The 21,175-nt window shown below is 34.8% G+C and overlaps 1 protein-coding gene across 30 annotated transcripts in view; it reads left to right on the top strand.

Moving 5' to 3' along the window:
- Positions 1-21,175, top strand: part of CYB5R4 (cytochrome b5 reductase 4) — a 105,035-nt gene that overhangs the window by 58,288 nt on the left and 25,572 nt on the right. For 14 of the 30 annotated variants that reach the window (XM_054254213.2, XM_078369695.1, XM_078369691.1 and 11 more), the window contains exons 5-10: positions 1,159-1,191; positions 4,663-4,723; positions 6,064-6,121; positions 7,688-7,781; positions 9,052-9,084; positions 11,118-11,240. In XM_054254213.2, the coding sequence (XP_054110188.1) occupies positions 1,159-1,191; positions 4,663-4,723; positions 6,064-6,121; positions 7,688-7,781; positions 9,052-9,084; positions 11,118-11,240 (402 nt within the window). Of the gene's footprint in view, positions 1-1,158; positions 1,192-2,097; positions 2,210-4,633; positions 4,724-6,063; positions 6,122-7,687; positions 7,782-9,051; positions 9,085-11,117; positions 11,241-20,817; positions 20,959-21,175 lie in introns of those variants that run through there. The other 16 variants (XM_054254209.2, XM_054254212.2, XM_054254211.2 and 13 more) reach the window with 4 other exon arrangements.

The raw sequence follows: 21,175 nt of genomic DNA on the forward strand, positions 1-21,175 counted from the left end.
TGGATAAAGCTCATTTTGAAGTATAATTTAAATGGTTTTTAGGCCCACTGATTTTTTTGGAAACATTAACTCTAGCAATGAATTGCCAAGAAAAATAGGACAGTGTTTCAGGAGAGACAAATCTAATTTTAGCTTTGTTGCTGGAGAGCTGTGGATTTCATTCAAGTCCTTTGACCTCTGATTTTCAGCCTTTATTAGGAGATCAGGTGATAATTTGCTGTATATTGTTAAAATTCCTTTCACCTATAAAATTATTTTGGTAAAATGAAGAAAAGGAAAATGATGGTCTTTGGGCTTCTTTCATTATTTTGGGATGAATGAGTGAAGTAGAGTTAATTATGGAATTTTTGGTGATTAAAAATTGGAACACAAAAAATTTGAAAGCTTTGATTTTGAATACCTTAATTTCTTTTTGTAGGAAACGATGATGTCAGCTTAACAAATGATATCTTTCACTTGGACTACTTGAATATTTTTTGTTAGCTTATCCCTTTTATTTTTTGAAATTTTGACAATTTGCTGAGGTGTTTATTTTGACTACAGTGGTTATAACACTTGTGGTTATTAGAATATATTATAGCTTTCTGAGTTGACTGCCATCCTGAAATAAAATATCTGTTAATTTTTCTTCCCAAGTTTGTAACACTAATTATTACCTGTATACATGCAAAAATCTGAACATATTTTAAACTTGTAATAATGATCGTTTTATGCATTGAACTCAGTAAAAGGGAAAGATAATATATCTTTCTTTGAGTTGTTAATGTGTATGTATCATTTATAAAGTATAATCTAATAAATTCTGGTTAACTTGGACTAATTTAAAATATGATAACCTGGATGAAACTTGGTGTTTGCATATGCTCTGTATAGCAATTAACCAAGATATTAAAAAAAGGTGACCAAAGAATTAGAAAAAATCCAAATGAAATGAGAGACAAACATCTGGAGAAATACAGTCTGGCAATCTTCAGAGACGAAACTTACTTGTTTAAAACAAAAGCCATTTTTGTATTAGCCTTATTTGTCTCCTCAGGCCTTAGAAGAAAGCCCTTCAAAAAAGAAGGGCTGTCATCTTGAAATCAGTACTATGGACTGACGTTCTCCTTGACATTAAACTATTTTTATTTGACTTTTTTTTCCTAAATTACTATACAGACTATCGTGAGGAGGAAAAGAAAGTCTTAAATGGTAAGTCTATAAATTTATAATAAATGAATGATATTCACATGCTTATGAACAGTATTGCTTCACAGAACTGTCTAGGACATTTAGAATTTTTTTTTAATATGAAAGATAGCTTTACTGGCCCAAGCTTACGAGTCTTTTCATAGGCCCCTTATTCTAGCCATTACTCTTACAATCCTGCTTTCTGTTTTCACCCTAAACATATGTTATCACCCCTCAGCATCAATACTTGTAATGATTAGGAGTTTCATCCTCAGAAACAAGACAAAATCAAGTCAGTTTTCTTAGGTGTGAGCTCACCTCCAGTGTTTGCATACATATGTCAAATAGTTTATTAATTTACAATTTTCTGAGCTGAGTGGTGCTGTTTTCCTCATCCATTCTGGATGACTTGCAAATAATGACTGACACTTCCTCTGCCCCAGAAAAAAGCTTGGTGTGATGGTCAATACTGACATAAAATGCATGGTGCTAACTCTGACTGAACTATATTGATGTACATTTAGAAACAGTTTTTTCCTTTTGTTTGCAAAAGGAAGTTAGAGAAATACAACTACAAGCTAGATTGCCAGATGAGTTACCTTTTTCTTTGTTAACTGGAGAAAATAGTCTATATTGTAGACTAATTCATGCAATTTATGGTACCTGAAGTTGTTCATTGGATAATATAATACTCCATTAAACGAAGGACTGATCTTTGGTTTCACCTGATTATTGACTCTTCTGTGACACTACAGAAACAACCATTGCTTAATGACTAATTACTGATGGAGTGGGCATTTCCTTTCCACCACATATGGCCTCCAGAACCTTTACTTTTCTGTTGCCTTCTTTGGATGCACTGTATTTGACTAATTTCTCAGTTAAAGGTGGCTTTAAGTATGGAATACAGCACTCCACAAGTGATGTGGTTAGCCCTGTTACCTCTTGTAACCTGGACTCTGGACCCTATAAGATTGGAACACATCTACATACATATTTATTAGCTGCCTTTTCCTTTGGGCTCATTTAAATCTATGCGGTAAGTCTGTATTTGCAAATGTGATCTGCCTGAATCCTATGTTACCATTCCAATAGCTGCTTAAATTACTGAATGGGTTGGACTACTTTCCTATTCCACTAGAGACCTGATCTCTTCAAATTGACAGCATTCAGTCAGTCAATCAACACTTGTGGAAGAGAGAACATTCCTTCAGTCCACCTTACATTACTTATTTTATTTCACTCCACATTCTCCCCCTATTTTTTCAACTTATTCAAAATAATATTATGTAAGGTTTGGGGTTTTTTGTTGTTTTTAGTTTTAAATTAAGACACATTCCATGTATTACTATGTTATTCTGCTTTAATAAGCTATATCTTAATGATACTATATAGTTTTTTAGAATGTTTGATTATTGTCTCATTTGATCACCCACGAGATTGCAGGGAGCATTTCATTGCTATTAATAGCTTCAGTTCCAAGAAGAGGAAACAGTGGCTTGCATAAGATCAATATTCTGGTCCTAATTAAGTCATACAAGATCCATATTGACTTAAAATTTATGAATTCTATTGAGAGATTTTTTTACAGAAATTCTTAGATTTTGATGCATTTGATTTTTATTTGTATGAGACTTCCAGAAGAGACATTACATTAATCTCTTAATGAAATCTTTGAGTGTTTCCTAAATAATTTAATAAAATTATTTTGTCTTACTCTTACCATTTCAGAAAAAATACAGTTAATTCCTGTAGTCCTCTTTTGTTTTACCTGTAGTTTTGTAGTAGAGCATGCTTCTTTTAGTGGCCACTGCTAATTATTAGTTCACAACTCTGACATTGTTGTCACATCTCTGAGGTTTCCTTTGTTTATCTGAAAATAATGTTCTGCACAATTATGTGGGAAGAAAGGGAAGCTGAATGTATAAGGCCTGGACTCATGGCTTTTAGTACATTCAGAAAAATATGACTGTTTTACATTTTGCTTGCACTTGATCTTGTCTTTAAACAAAAGGTTTGTGTCTAAAAAGAATCTTGGAAACCTCTAAACTATCTTGTCCCAAAGGTGTCTCCCAACTCTTAAATTTGTGTAAAATCCTGTGATTTCTGATTTGGGAACCCAAGACTCAGCAGATATTAACCATTAATATTTTTTCCTGCATAGTTTGAGAAATAGTAATATAATTCATGCAATGATTTTCAAATGTCATTTAGCAGAAGTACTTCTTTTTTCCAAACTAAATCTTACCATATACAAACAATGCACTCCTATTGTAAGAGGAAAATACTTAATGTTTGCAATATCTTGAGTTATTCCATGTCCCAGAGTTTTCTGAAATGATTTTAAAATCGTAGCTTTAGTGGGCTTTTAAAATGCATCATATGCACAGGAATGCTTACCCACAGGAGTGAGTAAAATGGGGAAAGACAGAAGAGTACATGTTGGTGAAGTTGTAGAGCAGCTGGAGCTTTCAAACACTTTTAATGTAGTAAAAGTATAAATTGGTACAACCACTTTGGAGAGCTGTTTAGCAGTCTACTAAAGCACCCTTCCTACTAACCAAAAATGTAGATATGTGTTCTTTAAGGATGTGCATTGACGGGCCAGGTGTGGTGGCTGACGCCTGTAATCCCAACACTTTGGGAGGCCAAGGTGAGCAGATCACCTGAGATCAGGAGTTCAAGACCAGCTTGGCTAGCATGGTAAAACCCCATCTCCATTAAAAATACAAAAATTAGCCGGACATGGTGGGGCGTACCTGTAGTCCCAGCTACTCAGGAGTCTGAGGTGGGAGAATCACATGAACCCAGGAGGTAGAGGTTGCCGTAAGCCGAGATCGTGTCACTGCACCCTAGCCTGCACAAGAGAGCAAGAGTCGATCTCAAAAATAATAATAATAATAATATGCATGTACATGTAAAAGAATATATCAGCACTGTGTATAATAGCTCCAAAGTGGAAACAACCCGAATGTTCATCAGCAGGAGAATGAATAAATTGTGAGCTAGTCATATAATATAATACTACTCAGTTACAAAGGACCAAACTACTGATGAATTGAATAGCCTGGATAAAATTTCAAAAAGCCCAGATTTGATATTTTGCTGATTGTCAATCATGCTTGTTTCACATAAGAACTGTAATGTCTAGAATGTTGGACAAAAAGCCAGACTAAAAGAGAACATATCTTACTATTCTGCTTATATAAAGATCAAACACAGGCAAAACCATGGTGCCAGTAGTCAAAATACATGTTACTCTTGAGGCAGGGATGGTGATTGAAAGGGGGCATGAAGAGAGTGCTGACTGCAAGGGTATGTTTCACTTTATCTTGGCCTTTTGGCTAAGATGAAGTGAAAATATATTGAGTAGTACATTTGTGATTTGTATCCTTCTATGAATGTATGTAATATTTCAATAAGAAGTTAACTAAAAAGAAAAAAAATTAAAAATATTTTGTAGATGAACTATAGCTATTTTTCTTTGTGAAGGCATGCTTCCCAAGAGCCAGGTGACAGAAACACTTGCCAAAGAAGGTCCTAGTTATCCAAGGTATGCATTGTTATTTAAAATTTTTAAAGTTAAATCAGTTCTATACAAAAATGTACACATTTAAAAAATAAAGTAACTCTGGATTTTGTTTATTGCTTACTATTAGTCATGTATCTTTGACACAGGAACTATAGTGCCTCATTTATTAGATTTTGTTGGAGAATGAGCTGTTCCATAAATGTGAATTTTAAATATAACTAAAATTTTATCCATTTTAAATACCAATACTTTAAAAAACTTTTAAAATATTTTTCTGATTATAAAAAGAATGCATTAATGGTAGAAAACTTAGAAAATATAGAGAAAAACAGAAGAAAGTGATAAAATCAGTTGTAATCTCACCATCCTTAAATATATACTATTATTTATTTTTTCCAGTTTGATTAATATAATACCTACTTCCATATTATTCTATTTTATAATGTTGGTATGATGGTATATTCTATGTGCATTTTCCTGTGCCATTAAATATTCTGTGAAAGCCTTTTTTCTCTGCATTTCGTCATATGACCCTGCCATAATGTATTTAAATATTCTATTTTTTATATCTAGTTCATTTTTATCAATTTTTAATGGAAATTTTTCAAAATATGTTACCCAATAGTTGTCTTAAACAGTTAACAGTAACTTAAGCAATACATACATGTTTTGTTAATGACACTTAAAATACCTTCAGGTGTGTTCTCTGTAGTTCCCTCTCTTACCCCTTTTCTCCCCACCACCAGTCTATATTATTCTAACAGCAGCATCCTGCTATATTTGTTAAATTATTTCATATACAATTTTAAGTTAGGGACTAAGGATGCTTTGTGTAGATTGGCCTATATGTAGGTAGTAAGTGCAAAAAGGGTATCAAATTGATCAATAGCTATAACAAAACAGAAGACTTGGTTTCATTTTAAGTTTTACTGTGGACCCATCAAACAACCTTGGCGAATTCATTTCTTCAGTACTAATATATTTGTGACAGAGAGGAGTGAAGATAATAAACATGTACATTTTTTCATGCTCCTTAACAAAATATGTTGTGTTTTGTTTTTGCTCTGATAAAAGGTTTTAGTAAAGAGATGTGTAGCCTTTATACAAAGTGTCTTGTTAAGGATACTTTGTTTTCATTCAAGTGGGAGTACATGGAAGTATAGATATTTTAAATTTAGAAATAGTTGTCAGCAGTATAATAAAGACTGTAACATGGTAAGACCACTCTTTATTTAGAAAACAGCTTAACCTAGAGAAATACAGATATATCTCACTATAAATTTTAAACATTTAATGATTAACATATGTTAATGCACATGATTGTCAATATAATTATTCATCCTTTTCCTTATATTTTACAGCTATGATTGGTTCCAAACAGACTCTTTAGTCACCATTGCCATATATACTAAACAGAAGGTAAATATGTCTTTATCAGAAAAAGAAGTAAATAATAAATGCTAATTTATGTACCAGGTCTTTTTCTAAGCACATTTTTATATTATTTACTTCTCACTACAATTCTTTGAGGTAGATAATATTGTTATTCCTTTCGTAGAAAAGATTAAGTAATTCATGCAAACACACACTGAGTGGGCAGATCGGGCATTTGGAACTCAGGCAGACTGGTTCCAGAGCATAATCACTTGACAGCCATTGCTATAGCCTCTCAAAAATGAAAGTAGGAAGTATTTTATGTGTTTATCTGTGTGTGTGTATGTGTGTTTGTTTAAAGCATGGATAACAAAAAATAAATCTTAGTTAACTTCACCATAAGAACAAAGTTTCCGCACATAAGCTGGGATTGGAGAAAGTATTTTGCTGTTGCTTAGTATGTTTAAACCACGAATGGTGTTTAGATGCCCATTAGAAATTGAAGTTAGGGAGATAATCACTTACCATTGAAACTAAAGTTACAGAGATAATTCATTCACTAAGTATTTATGTAACCTGCTTTGTATAGAACATACTCTTAGATATCAGGGATCTAATGATGGGCCATATATAGAGAGACCTGGCTTTCAAAGGGCTTACAGTCCAGCGCTAAATAAATATGCAGACAATTTATAATATCTCTAAGCACATCGTCCAGCAACTGTTGAGGTTCCCATACTTTGAGGGATATATAGATTTAAAGACAAGTTCTGGCAGCTAGGAATTTTTGAAAATTCATGCTGCTTTTTTAGCGGAAGAACCATGTCTGAACCAGTGGGTTCCTCTGACTCTTGCAGCATGATTTGGCCATTCTGCAGAGTAGACCAGCCTCTGCCTGAAAAAAGCCAAGAGGGCCAGTGGTGCTACTTATTCTGCTTTCCACTCCCTCTTGATATTGTCTCTTCACACAGTTCAAAACCCAGAGCACAGGCTCTAGGGAGGTCTACTCCCACTGGTAATATCAGTGAGGCATAGAGGATGGACGGCTAAGGGAAAAGGAAAGGAATAATATATTCAGTGAGTAATATAAATAATATATATCTTACATACACCAAGGCTATGTAGAAATTAGAGACATCTAAAAATATGTTAGTGAATTGATTTTTTTTGTAAGCCGAGGTCAAATGGATATGTAATTTGCCCAGGATCACATTAGCGGAAAGATAAAGATGAACAACACATATCTTAGTTCCTAATCTGATTGTAATTTCCTGGGGGGTGGGTTACATATTGCTTATTCAAAAAATATTTATTGAGCACTTGATAGGTGCCAAACAATGTTCTAAAGTTAGTCCCTTAACCTTAGAGCTTAGATATTAGTGGATAAAGTAGATATTAAACAGAGACAAAATGTGGTAATTAAAATTTTGATATGTGTATTGAAGAAATACTGGGTCATAAGAGAGAAAAACAGAAGTAACATTTGTTTAGCTTGGAGGTTCAATAAAGAAGCACCATATGAACGTCCAAGATCACCTTAAAAGTTTGGTTGTAGAACTTCAGGGGAAATTTTTACTTTATAATCTTTCTATTTTTTGCTTTCTGTTTCAGGATATCAATTTAGACTCAATAATAGTTGATCATCAGGATGATTCCTTTAGAGCAGAAACAATTATTAAGGATCATTTATATCTTATACATATTGGTGAGTACTTTATTATTAATGAAAGCGCTCCGATTTTCTTTAAATATGGCAATAACTTGGTCTACAGTCCAGGTAACTGTAATATTTTATCTGCCATTATCATTTTGGTTTGTTATTTTTGATCAGTTTTTTTCCTATAATTTCTTTACACTAATTAAAGTACTAGCAAGTGGTGGTGTGACCTCACCTTTCCAAGTTTAAGCAACTAGATGCAATCAAAATCAATAATATAAAATATCTGTTGGCCCAGCTTTGTAAAATCTCTCATACCTGACACCTACAAGCGAGTCTTCCAAGGCCCTTTGGTCACATGCTTCTACTGACTGTCCTTCACTAGATGGCCCATTCCGCTGGCCTGTTCCTTGCTAGCTCTGCCGTAGGAAGTCAGTGACTGCAGCAAAGCAGCCTGGACTACACATTTATGTTGTATCCCCCAGCTGGCTGTCCTTCATGGCTAAAAACCAACTTTTTATTTTTTTATCAGGACAGAGAAAAAGTAGTAGAAACCAGGGATCCCTACACTAGCACACTTATTTTAAAAAGTTAAATATTCCACAGTTAAAAATACGAAACTTTTGGTTGCTACAGTTGCATTGAAAGGACTGAAATAATGCAAAATTGTAAATTCCGGTTTAACATATGAACACAGTGAAATTTACAGCAGACATTTGTAAGCTTATTTCTTACATCACCCCTTTCTGGAATATAAGTTCCAAAGGGGCAGGAATTTTTCTGTCTTATTAAATGTTGTGTCCATAACACCTAGAAAGTACCTGCCCCATGTAGATGCTTGATAATTTTTTTTCTCAATAACTGAATGGATATTCAACTTTGGAGAACAATAAGAAAAGTTAAGCTAGACCCAGGCCTGACCTATGTACATATGTGCACACACATGCACACACGCACACACACAGACACGCACAGGCTTGGATGCTTCAGGTGCTGCCTCTCCCTAGCCTACTCCTCTCTTGGTTTATAGGATTCCCAGTGTGGAACCATACATGTTTGGACTAGTGTGGGTTACTCACTTGTGGGCAATTGAGTATTTGTTCTTTAGTTAATAGGGAGAAAAATGAAATGATTGAAAAAATATACATTTAAATAATTTGATTATTTTGTGTATAATTTATTTGGTCTCTCAGAACACATTTTATTTGTCTTGAGGGATTTGAAATAATTCATGAAAGAGCCATTTAAATGACATATGGTGTTCAAAAACTGTATTAATTGAAGTTCTATTTTAATTAAATATATTTTTCTATCCTAGGGCTAAGCCATGAGGTTCAGGAAGATTTTTCTGGTAAGCTACAAAAATCAGAATTTATTATGTATGTTCATGCATAAACACATACCTACAGAGAGAGAAGGATAAGAAAAAAAGGAAAAATTAGCATTTGTTTTATTTTTCATACATATTTTTTCATGTTGCAAAACAAAGATGTGATGTTTTCCCTCTTTTTTTTAACCTTTAAGTTCAGGGATGCATGTGCAGGATGTGCAGGTTTGTTAAATAGGTAAATGTGTGTCATGGGGGGTTGTTGTACAGATACAAACAAATACATTAATTTTTAAATAAACTCCTCTGGTTTCAGGTTTTTGCCTGTTTTTTCGTCCCCATTCCTTTTTTGTGTGTGAGACACAGTCTCACTCTGTCACCCAGGTTGCACTGTAGCAGTGCATTCTTGGCTCACTGCAACCTCTGCCTCCCAGGCTCAAGCGATCCTCCCACCTCAGCCTCCTAAGTAGCTGGGATCACAGTGCACACACCACTACACCTGGCTAATTTTTTTCTAGAGACAGGGTTTCACCATGTTGTCCAGGCTGGACTCCCTTATTCTTTTGATCTCTTTAAACTCTTTTTTTCTCCTTAAAAAAAAAAAATCTGTCTGCTTTTTATTCTTCCTTCCTCATATCTGCCCTTCTCTTGACATGCAGCTGGTAGAAATATACTATATTAGACAAAATTTTCTTTCATCTATATACTTAAATGTTTAATGTTGATGGAGCATACTAAATTATGAATATTGCTGCATGTAAACATGCAGCAGGGTTTTACACAGCTGCATGTTACCATATTAACAATAGAAGACTGATTATAGAATGGTGTTTTCTTGTTTTCAAGTACTGTCAGTGTACCTTACACTGGTGCAATGTTTCCTCTTTTTTGTATATCATAGTAGACTCTGTAAATTATATAGATCAGGCTCTTTAAAGACAAAGACCATATTTTTATTTTGGTTAATCTTCAAATCAGTGCTCATCAAATTGAATTCATTTGACTCATCTATCTTTAAAATTTGTTAAATTGTTACTGGGTTTTGTGTTTATAGTGAGGGAGAGCAGAACGTTGTCTCTGAAGAAAAATTAAATATAAAAGCATATTCAATTCATAAAATTTAATCAGCATATGAAAGCATGTATTTTATTATACTCACATATTGTAAACATTTTAATTATTCAAAAAATAAAAAGATAATCTAAAATATTTTTATCAAAGATTTACATGCACTTCATCAGTTTACTGTTTACTAGGAACTCATTCTCATGAGGCTATTCTTGTGTTTATTAGGCTCAGGATTAGTCTACTGAATTTACTGATAAGAATCCTTCAAATTCTCACTAAGGAATGTTAAAAAAATGTAATTTGCTTTTGTGGGGGCATTCAAAAGCTTATCTCAGCTCTTTTTTTTTTTAAACTTTGTGTCAATTAGTTGCCATGGCTATATTTGAGCTTGTTTGAAAACCAGCAATACATAGTAGTTTGGCCCTTAATAAATTAGTTTGAAAGAAGTTAATCTGAATCTGTTAATAAAATATATTAAGCATCTGGGCACAGAGACTCATGACTGTAATCCCAGCACTTGGGAGGCCGAGGCAGGCAGATAACCTGAGGTTGAGAGTTTGAGACCAGGCTGACCAATGTGGAGAAACTCAACCTCTACTAAAAATAAAAAATTAGCCTGTCATGGTGGCACATGCTTGTAATCCCAGCTACTTGGGAGGTTGAAGCAGGCGAATTGCTTAAACCTGGGAGGCAGAGGTTGCAGTGAGCTGAGACTGCTACATTGCATTCCACCCTGGGCAGCAAGGGTGAAACGCTGTCTCAAAAAATAAATAAATAAATAAATAAAAATAAGCTGTCTTTAGTACCATATAAAGCATAAACAATTATGATTGTGATTGAATATGTAAACAAAATCTTATTTATCCAGCTAATAATCGGTGCCATTCATATTAGATCAGGACACTTGTACTGTGTGAGAAATACTGGTTTTAAAATAGAACACTGTATTTAGTATTGATGAATACAAATGGAGTTTATCTTCTTTTCAGTGCGGGTTATTGAAAGTGTGGGAAAAATAGAGATTGTTCTAAAGAAGAAAGAGAATACTTCTTGGAACTTTCTTGGCCATCCCCTGGAGAATCATCATTCACTTATTCCAAGGAAGGATACGGGTATGCTGTATTCTTTTATAATGTTAATTTCATATTCATGAAATTGTTGTTAGCTGCACATTTGTACCAGAGTTTGGAAGGCTACTTTGAAATGAGCTGAAGGGTCCTTGTATCTACTTCTAGGGAGTTTGAAAGGGACATTGTGTCTGTTATACTGCTTTTTTTTTCCCGTAGAAGTTAAATTTCAGACTCTTATCTAATATATAGGCATAGCAAACTCATTACATAATGATACCTGAATGGTGATGATCAACCATTTACTATTTCAGTTCCTCTTTTGTGAAAGATACAAAACTTAAAGTTTATGCTTTGTATGTCTGATACTTTGTATGTCTTTCCTGTTAAGGAAGACATGTTTACTATTTTTCTACTTAATTAAAACAGTTTCTCAGTTTACTTCTTATATTATTCTGCTCTCATGTTGCTATAAAGAAATGCCTGAGACTGGAAAATTTATAAAAAGAGGTTTAATTGGCTCATGATTCCACAGGCTATACAGGAAGCATGGTGCTGACATTTGCTTGGTTTCTGGGGAAGCCTCAGGAAACTTACAATCATAGCAGAAAGTGAAGGGAAAACAGGCACATCTTACATGGTTAGGGTAAGAGGAGGAGAGAGATGGAGGTGCTACACACTTTTAAACAACCAGATCTTGTGAGAACTTGCAGGAGAACACCACCAAGAGGGTGGTCCTAAACCATTTATGAAGGATCCACGCATAGGCTCCAGTCACCTCCTACAGGCCCCACCTCCAACACTGGGGATTACAAATCAGGCTGAGATTTGGGTGGGAACACAGATCCAACCCGTATCTTTTCTAAAAGATGATACGATTCATTTCCTTTCATTTTTAAAAAGCTTTTTACCTAATTTTAACATATATATAGAAAAGGGTGCAAAGTGGAAGTGCTCCACTTGATATTTTGCAAAGTGAACACATCCTGTATTGTTTCTTTGGAAACTGGTAATATATGTTCCTTGTTCTAAGTGTTTTGGAATTTCACAGTGATGCGCCAGAACATGGATCATTTTTCATCATTTATGCTGGGTGTACATTTTTTGTGCTAATCTTTTCAATATGGAAATTTATTACCTTCAGGTCTTGGAAATTACTGTTGGTTTTTCTTCTTCCCATGGTCTGTTTTACTTTCTACATATTGAACTTCCAACTAGTCTTCTAATTATCTTATCTTTTCTCTCTCATTTTCAGTTTCGTCCTTTTGTTCTACTTTCTGGGAGATGTCTTCAGCTGTGTCTTCTAGCTCTTCTGTTGAGTTACTCATTTCTACTCATATTTTTAACTTCTATAACTCCTTTGATTTCATTTCTTTTGTTTTAGCATCTTTTTCTTATTAACTTATCTTTTAAAGAATAACTGATGTTTTCTTCTCACTGTATAACTTCTGTGTCCTTGAAGTTTGTTGTTGTTATGGTGTCTTTAATATTAAATGCTTTCTTTGAATGTTTCCTAATCATTTACTATCTGCTCATATTTCAGGGTGGGACTGTAAAACTAATTGGAAACTGTGCATGTGGGTGTGGCTTGTCAACAGTTCTATTCACTATATGGCTGGAACATTTCTTTGGGAAAAGTCCAATGCCAAGAGTCCCTAGAGTGAACAATCTTCTTCTACCTTGTACCCAGCATTTCAGAAGCCATGTGGGGAAGAAGGCTGGGCCTAGCTTCTGGTATATCTGTAAGCGTCACTTCATTTTCTTTCTTTCTTTCTTTTTTGCTTTGAATGTGATATTAGTCTGCTAGGAGTGCAGTAACAAGCTACTACAGACAGAGTGTCTTTTGCAGAGTTGATCTCTTCTGAGACTTCTCCCTTTAGCTTGTAGATGGCCTCCTTGACTTCCTTCTGTGTGTTTGTGTCCTAATGTCCTCCTTTGATAAAAATACCTGTCACAGTGAATTAGAGCCAGCTTAATTACCTTTTAAATTAACACCCTATTTCCAATTATAGTCATATTCTGAGGTGTTGGGAGTTATGACTCTAACATATATGTTTGGTGAGGGGACATTATTCAGTCTATAGCATAGATCCAATCCAAAGACCCTTTCTTTACCCTCTAGAGAGCAGACTTCTTATATTTTGCTGATATGGGAAAGTGTCAGTCATGTGGCTGTACTAAGTAGAGGAGGACATCAGGGGAATGGGAAGACCTATCCAAGCTTCTTAAATGAACTTTTATTGAGAAGGTAATTTTAATTCTACCTTGACTCTGATGCCACAGGTACTTTGTCCTGCCAGTTTCTGAGCCTTAAAGGAATTTTGTATTATAAGTGTGTTGGCTCTTGGCTTTCTATACTTTTGGCTTACCATTTAGCTATCTTGGGTCTGTTGAGTCATTTTCCAGTCTTCTCTCTGGCTTGTCAGCTCCTAATGTTTATTGCTTTTGTCTCTGATTTCTATTCTTCCTGTCTGGGCTTATGCCTTAATAAACAACCAAGCACACATACAAAAACCCTCTTTGTTGTTATTTTAGGGGATTCAAAAGGAACTAACTGCATGTATTCAGTCTATCATCTTTAAATATATAGAATTATCATACATATTTTAAATTATTGCATGAGATAGGAAGAATCAAACTTTTTCCCAGTCTTACTGCTCAACTCAGAACACTAAAATGTAAGATTTTTTCTCACCAACAACAAACTCTACAGCAACTCCAACTGTCTGTCCTACAATTTAACTCAAATCTGATAGATCCTGGAGTTTAGGGTAGACTCCACAGGCCAAAGGCTTAATCCCACAAGACTGCCCACTACTTCACCTGCCAGTTGCAAATTCCAGGTTGTGACCAATGCTTCTGACCAGCCACCTATAAATCAGGGTTATCACAACCTCCTTCTTGGGTTCAAAAATTTGCTAGGATGGCTCACAAAACTCTGGGAAACATTTAGGTTTATCAATTTATTATAAAGGATAAAAGATACAGATAAATAGTCAGATGGAAGAAATGCATAGGCAAACTATGTGAAGAGGGGTACAGAGCTTCCATGACCTCAGTGATTGTATCCCCTCCAAACACCTTCAGGTGTTCAGCTTTCCACAAGCTCTTCAAACCATGTCTTTTTAGGTTTTTTGGGGGGCTTTATTATGTATGTGTGATTAATTACATCATTGACCATTGGTGAGCAGCTCAACTTTCAGCATCTCCTGTCCCCAGAGGTCTGGGAAGAGGGCTTTGGGTTCCAATCCTCTAATCACATGGTTGGTTTCCCAGGCAGCCAGCTCCCATCTTGAGGCTTTTCAGGAGCCTACCAGGAGTCTACCTGTAAAGACAAAAGATGCTCCTAGCACCCAGGAAATTTCAGGGATTTAGGAGTTCCATTTAAGGCCTTCATAGTACTTAGGAAATTACAAAAAGTTTTAAGAGCTCAATGTCAGGAACCAGGGTTGAAGACCCAAATATTAGAACAAAAGATTATTGTAGTGTCTCTGTTTACAGGGATTTTAGTAGTTCTATGTCAGGAACCAGGTACATAGACCAGTAAGTATTTCTTTTTAATTCACAATTATGAAAATATATTTGTAGACAGTTTTCAGAAAAGTTTGAGACAGCTTTATTTTTAGTACACCTAGTGTGTAGAAGACTATTTTAGGCACTGTGGAATGAAACAAAGAGCACGAGAAATTTCGTTTCCCAAGTGGAAGACAGAACATAAGCAAACATGAGATTGAAGAATACTTTTATAAGGAAACAGCCCAACAAGGACAAGTGATACAATACAAACTAAACATGTTTTGTGGTAGTCCCAAGTGAATAGACACAGATGAATATGGTCTTGAATGACTGCCTCAAAGAAGTGAATTTGAAGTAGTATTTTCAAAGTGAGGTTCATGGCTTTTAGAAAAAAAAAAAAAATATGTGGGACTTTCCAGGTAGAGCTACAGATCATTACTGGTTGCATATATTGCCAGGCATTTTGCTGAGTGGAGGGAGAGAAAAATGTAAGTAGCATATAGGAAAGTTAAGTTGAGTTCATTTTACCAGAGCAAGAGGTCTGAATTTTTTGGTATTAGGTAGGGAGAGAGGACATACAGAAATAATAGTGTGATATAGCAGATCAGAAAAGAATAGAAAAGGGACAATGCAAGTGAAAAGAGATATTTTTAGAGAGAAGTACCTTTCCCTGAAATTATCTGACTTATCTAGTGACTGAAAAATCATAGCAAACCAGTTAAAAGCCAAGTCCAAGAAATAAATGATACTGAGAAGCAAGGCTGACCTCCACTTGGAATTACTAGTTAGAACGACTGTCATTCAAATATTCTCTGTAATTTCTTGAGGCTCTTCATTCATTCTTCTGTTTCTGCTGTAAATTTTTTCTTGAATCCTGAACCACCATTTAAAAAAAGAGAGGTTTAGCTTTTTTGGTTGAAATTGGAGCTATAATGTATTTTTCAGTGAAGGAAGTTTTCCACTTTGGAAAACGACTTGGAGTTTAGGAGATATTTTCTATTTCACTGCATTAGCAAAGATAATTTCATCTTTCTCCTTTCTACTCCTTAAATCATGACAAAAGCTGTAGGTTATTTTATTCACTAGGAAAGTCAAATGTTTACATCAGCAATGTATTATAATTAACTTGCTTTGAGTAGCCTCAAAGATATATAGCCAATCATGTGGTTCCTAGATTTTCAATATATACTACCGTAATTATTGACTTTATGATAATAGCATGCTGGCTCCATCTTACTAGTTTCTTAGCTAAAATAATTTGTTTGAAAACAAGCATATAAGTTGAAAAACTTTTAATATAATATTTTCTCATGTCAAATCTAGAATATACTTACATTAAGGATTCATATATAGTAAAGAACATCAATCAGAGAAGAGAAACTTTCATTTTTACCTTCAATCTGAATGCAATAGGTCAATACTTTAAAATGTATGAATTGAACCAATGTAATTTATAAGTGTGATAGTTCAAATTAATTTTTTTCCTTTTGGAAATGAAGATTATGAGTGATTTGCTGTGGGGTGTGTATGGGAGAAAGAGGGAGGAGAGAGAAAGAGATGGCTGAGGAACTTCTCTATTAAGGGTCAGAAATCAATAAATAATTGAGTTGCTATTTCTACATCTAATTGTAGAAATTATCTTAATTGATAATGCCTTTAATATGGAGACTTGGATCACCAAACAAAGCTAATTTTAAAGATTTGGCAACAAATAACCCAGTCAATTAGTCTTAGGAAACAAGATCCTAAAAAAAAAAATTGTGTCACATTTTTGATATGTCATCAGCCACTTACAGGCATATGTTGGAGATATTGAAGGTTGGGTTCCAGACCATCGCCATAGAGTATCACCATAAAGCAAGTCACACAATTTTTTTGGTTTCCCAGTGTATGTAAAAGTTATGTTTACATTGTGCATTATTAAGTGCAACAGCATTATGTCTAAAAAACAACTTAGATGTTTTAATTATAAAATTAATATATTGCTAAAAAATGCTAGCAATCATCTGAGTCTTCAGCAAGTCATAATCTTTTGCTAGTGGAGAGTCCTGCCTCAATGTTGATGGTTGCTGATTGATCAGGGTAGTGGTTGCTGAAGGTTGGGGTGGCTGTGGCAATTTCTTATGAAAAAATGAAGTTTGCCACATCAATTGACCTTTCCTTTTACAAAAGATTTCTCTGATAGCATTTTATCCACAGTAGAACTGCTTTCAAAATTGGAGTCAGTCCTCTCAAACTCTGTTGCTGTTTTATCAACGGAGTTTATGTAACATTTTAAATTCTGTGTTGTCATTTCAACAACATTCACAGCATCTTTACCAGGAGTAGATTCCATCTCAAGAACACACTTTCTTTGCTCATCCCTAAGAAGCAACTCCTTCAAGTTTTATCATGACATTCCAGCAATCCAGTTACATCTTCAGTCTCCACTTCTAATTCTAATTCTTTTCCTATATTTCTATCGCATCTACAGTGACTTCCTTCACTGAAGTCTTGAACCCTTCAAAGCCATCCATGAGAGTTGGAATCACCTTCCAAATTCCTGTTAATATTGCTGTTTTGATTGCCTCCCATAAATCTCAAATGTTTTTAATGGTATCTGGAATGGTGAGTCTTCTATATTTGAAGCCCAGTATTGAGACTTACTATGTGGAAAGAAAGATTCCTTTCAAATTATTACCATTCATTAACAGTATACCTAGTTACCCAAGAACTCTGGTGGAGATGCGTGTCATGAAGATGGCTTCTTTCCTTAAACCTCTTAAATCAACCTCTTGTAGCTTCCAACTTTTCTTCTGCAACTTCCTCACTTCTCTTAGCCCTTCTAGAATTGAAGAGAGTTAGGACTTGCTCTGGATCAGGTTTTTGGCTTAAGGCAATGTTCTGGCTGGTTTCATCTGCAGACCACTCAGACTTTCTGCATATCACCAATAAGGCTATTTCACTTTCTTCTGTGATTCATGTCCTCACTAAAGTAGCACTTTTAATTTCCTTCAAGAGGTTTTCCATTGCATCCATAACTTGGCTACAGTGATTGGCTACTACTGATAATTACTAACCATGTTCTCAAACTTTCTAAACAAGGCCTACTGAGTTGGGACAGGAAACCCTAATAGTTTCTTACTCCATCCCACATCTTTTCTGGCTTCCCTGAGATGTTGGACCAGCTTTTTAACCTCTATAAGCTTCTGTTTCCAGCAGGGAAAATAAGAGCAAGTGCTTTAAAAGTGTACTAAGTGCAAGAAAGAGAAGCCAGTTGAAGGCAGCGGGGACTCCTAGTCCAGTCTTCACTTTCTCTTCTATCTCCCATTAAAGAATTTGCCTGTGTTTTCTATTTTTGCCTTGTGAAATTCTATTTTTTAAAAGGGAAAGTACAGGTTGTTTTTAACATTAAGAAAAGAGTATGCCCAAATAGTCCTATTATCCTCAGTATTTTAGTCTTACCCTGAGTATCTCAATATTAATTGTATGTGTTTAATTCAAATAGATTAGGCATTTGGGACAGTAATATTTCTGTCTTATATTTTTGTTTTACTATCAATATTTTCAGTTTCTCATTTCTTGTATAATTATCTGTGCTTAGAAAGCCAAAAACCCAACAGTTAAATAATGGCATTGTGCAGACTGAAGTAGTCAGTGCCATCTGCTTTGTACTTTTTTTTCTCATATGCTGCAGTTCCCATCTGTCTGAGCTATCTTTCTCCTTGATGCAATTGAAACATGAAAACTTCCTTAAATCTTTGTTAAAACTCTTAGAACCTGTAGTTAGGATGCTCTTTTGGAATTATAGTCTTTTATGGGTAAAATATTGAAATTATCTCAGTAGTGTTAAATAACAAGAATGCTATGTCAACTCTCTAACAAGGAAAGTCAGTAAATCACTGTAACCCAGGATTTCCTTGTGTTTTAAATATGGTTGTAGAGTTGCATACTTACTATAATATAGCAAGTTTTTCTAGCAAATACTAGAGTAGAAATTGTCAATGCAGAAGGTGAGCATTTTCATCTAGCTATAAAGTTATCAAGATGATATGCACTAGATTTTCTTAGAGGAAAACACTATGGCCCTTAGACCGGGGCAAGAGGGGCACCTTCCCTGGGTTCCACACTTGGCAAGCCCTACATGACTATCTCCAGCTATTCCCCTCCCACAAGGTGAGGAGTATTGCAAGGACATGAAGTATCCACCTGGAGTTCATTCTCTCTCTTTCAACTGCATACTCCAGGTATCTAGAGTGTGGAATTCCCTGCCCAAATGATCCCAAATCTACTTCTATCCAAGGAGTGGCCAGGGATGTTTATGTGGAAAGCTAGTGCATGAGCTTGAGCCTGTGGGTTAATGTATCCACACCCATTTGAGCCCCTAGTCAGTGTCAGAGAGCTGAGAACAAGAAGACAAGGTAGGCAAGCAGTGGGAGTTCAGGTCTCATTCCTCTGTCATCTCACTGATACTCTGAGGAGTTTAAGAATCCTGAATTTGAACCTAGCCTTCTAGGACCCTGTGAAGTTATATGTTTCAAGGTAGAGCATAGAACATACTTTGACAATTATTTGTCAGATTCGTAACTGTCAAGTATTTATGGGTAGATAGTATGTGGGTCTCTAGTTGTATTCTTACTGTGAGATGTAGAAAGGGTCTGGGAAAAGAAATAAAGAGATCATTTGCACCTTCATTTCTCCTTATGCATGGGCCTATGTCTTTTGACCCTTTGGTTAGTTCAGTACTTGTTAGGCCTTCCAGGATAACATTAGGGTGGGCTGTTAGCCATAATCTGGTATAAGCCTGTGACCGCTAGTGGTACTCCAAGGTCTTTGCATGAAATGATGTCCTTTAAGCTTATGTACTTACTGCTACCATGATAGCAGGTGGTAAATTGAGTAACTGATCTGTGGGGAGCAAAAGGGAGAAGGGAAGTTGGATTCACATGTGGCTAAAATGTTTTCTTAAGATTATATGTGAATTTCAGTTTCCCACTAAGCACTGATTATTAGCTGTTGGCCCTTCACTTTCTAAGATCTGGAGAAAATATTTCTGCACCTACTTGAATATTTTTGGGTTAAAAAAAAGAGAATAACTAGCATAAGAAATGTGGTATCAGGGTTCATTCCTTTATGTCTATGTAAATACTATTTAAGGAGAGAGGAAATGAACAGTTAATATCTTCACATTACTCTGATATGCAGTTTATGTTCTAAGAGAATTTAGAAGTGAAACTCTTAATTCTTTCAGAACTTCTATAATAAATTCTAATTCAAATGGTATCATTTACTCTATATACAAACAATATTTTCTGAGCTTGGGGTATTAATTTCAAATTTTTCTAGTATTTATTGTAATATTTGATTCCTTTTATCTACTTGTATATTAGTACCATAGTCCTAATCCTAGCATCTTCAGCTTTTCACTTGAATTAATTTTCCAGATACCAAAATCTAGAAGTTTTTGTTTCAATCATTTTTAAAATGTTCTCTGATCATATCTGTAATACATACATAGAAACATAGAGACACAAGAATGTATATTTTACTTGCTTTTGTCAAAGAGATCTTCTAAAATAGTTTAATAGTGCTACTATTGTTAAGCCTTAAAGGCTTTAGTTTCAGGACTTTTCCATTGTGTAAGAAAAGACTTGGGAATGTACGGTGGCTCACAACTATAATCTTAGCACTTTGGGAAGCCAAGCCAGGTGGATTGCTTGAGTCAGGTGGAATTTGACACCAGCCTGGGAGACATGGTGGAACCCTATGTCTTAAAAAAAAAAAAAAAAAAAAAAGACTTTAGAATGTAAATTTATTCATTATAAAATAAAATTAGGTTATTTTTTAGAACATAATGGTTTAATATGCTAATAACAGATATGAGGGAATAACACTCATTGAGTTCATTTTTCAAATTATAGAAGTATTTACAGGTCTTGGACAGCAAATATCTTAGGAAATAAAATGGAAAATTTATTCTTATTGATGAATTTTTAAAATATGTAGGCATTTTAGTGAAATTGAAGCTTTCTAGAAAATAAAAGCTGAGTGTATGCTTTCTCTTAGTGGTTTAGTATTACTTCTTATTAATTTATGTATCAGTAAGAGAAAATGAATCACTTTTTAGGCTTGTACTACAGAAAGTGCCAGTTAATTTCCAAGGAAGATGTTACTCATGATACAAGGCTTTTCTGTTTGATGCTGCCACCAAGCACTCATCTTCAAGTGCCCATTGGGCAACATGTTTACCTCAGGCTACCTATTACAGGTAAGGTAAATAGAGGCTTTGGGATATATTTTCCTCTTTTATAAGCAGTTCAAAATCAGTACTATTCTCCCTAGAAAAGAACCATTTAAGTTATTAATAAATGTTTCCAGGCAGCTAAATTTAGTGAGAGTCAGAATCTAGGTTTGTGACTGCAACATGTCCTACATGTTGGAACTATCGCTGTACCACATTATCGTATGGAACAAAGATATTGCCA

The sequence above is a fragment of the Callithrix jacchus genome, chromosome 4, assembly GCF_049354715.1.
Source record: "Callithrix jacchus isolate 240 chromosome 4, calJac240_pri, whole genome shotgun sequence".
Taxonomy (NCBI): domain Eukaryota; kingdom Metazoa; phylum Chordata; class Mammalia; order Primates; family Cebidae; genus Callithrix; species Callithrix jacchus.